Genomic DNA, 3,200 nt, shown 5'->3' with positions numbered 1-3,200 from the left:
AATCCTGGGCAAAGCTTGGTTCTGGCAGACAAAACCTTGGGCTAGTCTGAAAAAGGAGAATGATCTCCTCTGGCAACTCTCCATCACAGATCTTACCAGATTCTGCAACAAATGCCAGACTTACACCTTGGCTTCTTTGACATAAAAGGTGGCATACATCTACATGTTTTTTTTTAAATTAAACAAAATCTGTAACAAAGCAAACAAGAAACCCTCTCCTGACCATGCTTATCCCACTTGAGAGAAAAAAACCAACCCATGACAGTCATGTTACATAGTGCCACTGCTCGGAAACATTCAAGATAACTACTGCAGTCACCAGGCCATGTAGAGAGCAGACTTATTTAAGCAAAATGATACAGATGCTGGTAATAACCTAGCTGTATTAGTATGAACCGTAAGTTCATACTGTAAGTTCAGTGAAAGTAGTGTGCTCTACTGAAGAATGGTGATTGCAGCATAAGAATTTATACAGTGCAAAAAACTTACACAGAACAGAAACACTATGTCTTGGTATTTACGTAACAGCACAATACAGACTGTCCAGTTTTTTAATCATCCTTGGGTTGTTCTATGAAAAGGAACAGCAAACTTACATACAAACACCCTGGTTAAATGATAATGCTCCTAAAACTCTCTGTTGCACTTTACCCTTTAAATTTTCCAGACTGCATTGGCAGCAGAACTTCCAGATTAGGGTTCGAGAAGCTTCCCTCCTCTGTGGTCTTGTGATTTGAGATGCACACAGCACAGAGCACTTTTGAAGCAAGTCTTTAATATTTTAAGAGAGAATTCTTTATTCACAGAATGTGCAACAACTCATTCGAGCTATATGCAAAAATAAACCCTAAAATTCTAATCATGAAGATACAGGGGGGAAAAAAAAAAAAAAGGCAGCACAGCAGTGTTCCAGGAGAATACACAATTCACAAGTTTAAAATTCAAGCACTCCCTATGCCTGGAGCTCTCTTAAAATATTAACAATCAAATCTCTTCGGTAAGTGTATGGAGTATATTTTATTCTGAACCAGTGCCTTGGGAACAAGTTACCACTTGGGGCATAAATTTTCATCCCTTGTTTGCCCATCAGACCACGAAAGATCCTGTTGCGGGACAGGATTTTATCATAGAATTCAACCCCACCTTTGGCATAATCTTTAGAAACAGTAGCTGCCTTTCTGTCAGCCTTGCAGTCTAGGTGATAGGTCACAGCGTCGTAAGAAACATAATAGCACATCAGGCCAGCAGCAGCAGTTACGAGGTTACAGATGCCACGAAGTATCACGGGGCCAGAAGACAAACCCAGAAGTAGCTTTATACCTCTCCCACAGAAAAATGTACCAGCTAAGCAAGTTGGAGCCACGGCTGCACTTGCTAAAGGGCTGCCGTTCTGCAAATACATAACTTCTCTGGCAAGGGCAAACTTCTGAGCTTCAAGAGAGAAAGTCAGAGCTTCCTTCAAAGCAACTCCTTCATTGCTCTCCCAGTCTACTTCCTTGCCACTGATCACAACAACATGGTTGACTATTCCTTTTTTATCCTCAGCTGTGCTATCAAAGTTAGGTGGGATGCCCACCAAAGAGCCTGCAGGGAACCAGGGGATTCCAGCACTCACAGGGTGGAAGCCAGAAGCTGCAAAGGCTCGATATGAGTCAGCGGACTTCACGCCAGTATCTTGAAGGACATCCTGAAAGACACCCCAAAGCCTCTGTGAAAGCTCAGCTGGCTGCCCCTCTGACCAGCACTCATGCAGCAGTTTGAACGTTTGATCAGGAAACACATGATAGGAAAGGTTAGCACCAAACAGTCCCATGCAAGAAACGGCCAACAAAGTGATCTTGCGCTTCTTTAACCACACAGATGCCTTCTGCAGGAACCGCACTGCCATAGTCAAATCCTAACCTGTTTGTAACATAAAATCAGGAATTAAAGTGTGCATAAATGGGTCTCATCTCCGTAGCATTAAAAAAAAAAAAAAAAAAAAAAGAGGGCAAAAATTATGAGAAACAGAGCACAGTAACAGAAGAAACATTCTCTCTTTAACAAAACACAAAACACCTTTACAGAGAAGGTGAACCTCATTAATTTCTGAGCCTTGGAACATAGGTTGATTGATACGAAGAATTAATTTCTCCCACTCCTCCAGTAAATCAATTTACTGCAATAAAGGCAACAATAAAGCCACCATACTTCCTCCTTCCCCCAGCAATCAATACACGTTCTGTATTTACCCAGCATACTTGCCTAGTCCTTGCCAGCACAGTCCTACTGTTGCACTCCACGACAAAGACTACAGACGTTAAAGCCAGAAAGAGCCAATAATTGATCTACACTAACCTCCTCTACAGTACAGTTCCAAAAATTTTAATCAGTAACATCAATACTAAATTTAGTTATTTAAGCTTGACTACAACTACCAAAAGAGGATCACATTTTGATTTGAAAATTTCAGGAGGTAGAATTTTCATTCAGTTTGCTTTAATGGATAGTCAACTCCTATTAAAAAACCCCGAAACAGCCCCCCCTGCCCTCGCTCCAGTATGCGCTTTTTCTAGGTTTTTTGGGGGCTTGGTGGGTTTGGGGTTTTTGCTTGTTTTTCCAGATTCCAACTTCCAGGTAGAGGCTGTAGCTTACTCGGCAAAAAGCTGTTTTCAGAAAGCAGCATGCCTTCAGTTGCTACTTTTAAAAATTTGTATCTGAAATAATTTCTCTGACAAATAATATGTGCAACCCAGAGCATAAACTAGAACAGAAATTGTTTCAGGGCAGACAACTAGGTTGTTACTCTTTAAATAAGCAGATAAACTTAAAAACTCCCAAACCTGCTAACTCCTTCAGTTCAAAAGTCCGGCTTCCCTTGGGGAGTATCAGCTCCTTTTATGGTCCAAGCCACATGATGTGCTCTGCTCAGGAAAGCTCCCCTCTGTTACAAAATCCCATTGGCTACAGAATTGTCCCCTGCAATAATGCTACTATACATAGATAAAAGTGAACCAGGCACCTAAATCCAACAGACATCAGGGAAAACTGGATGCCCCTATTTCCATTTGCATCTTGTAACGTCTGTTCTTGCAGGGCTTTAACACATGAGCTTCAGAGAATCTTGGTGCAGCTGTTGAAGACATTAGTATTTCCAGCTGTCCTGGCAGGAAGCTAAGGTGGCAGAAGAAAACCATGCTTTGATAAAACAACCAATGTCT

General features: G+C 41.5%; 1 protein-coding gene across 1 annotated transcript; it reads right to left on the bottom strand.

The window, feature by feature from the left end:
* Window positions 1–659: 659 nt before the first annotated feature.
* Window positions 660–2,278, bottom strand: TMEM177 (transmembrane protein 177). The gene has a single exon (XM_080621247.1). It carries the CDS (start codon window positions 1,886–1,888, stop codon window positions 953–955), a length of 936 nt encoding a protein of 311 aa, XP_080477373.1. The 5' UTR covers window positions 1,889–2,278; the 3' UTR covers window positions 660–952.
* Between the last annotated feature and the right edge of the window lie 922 nt (window positions 2,279–3,200).

This window comes from Psittacula echo (assembly GCF_963264785.1).
Source record: "Psittacula echo genome assembly, chromosome: 6".
In the NCBI taxonomy this organism is placed as follows: Eukaryota; Metazoa; Chordata; class Aves; order Psittaciformes; family Psittacidae; genus Psittacula; species Psittacula echo.
The sequence above is the reverse complement of the archived record's forward strand: the minus strand, read 5'-3'. Positions and strand labels throughout refer to the sequence as shown.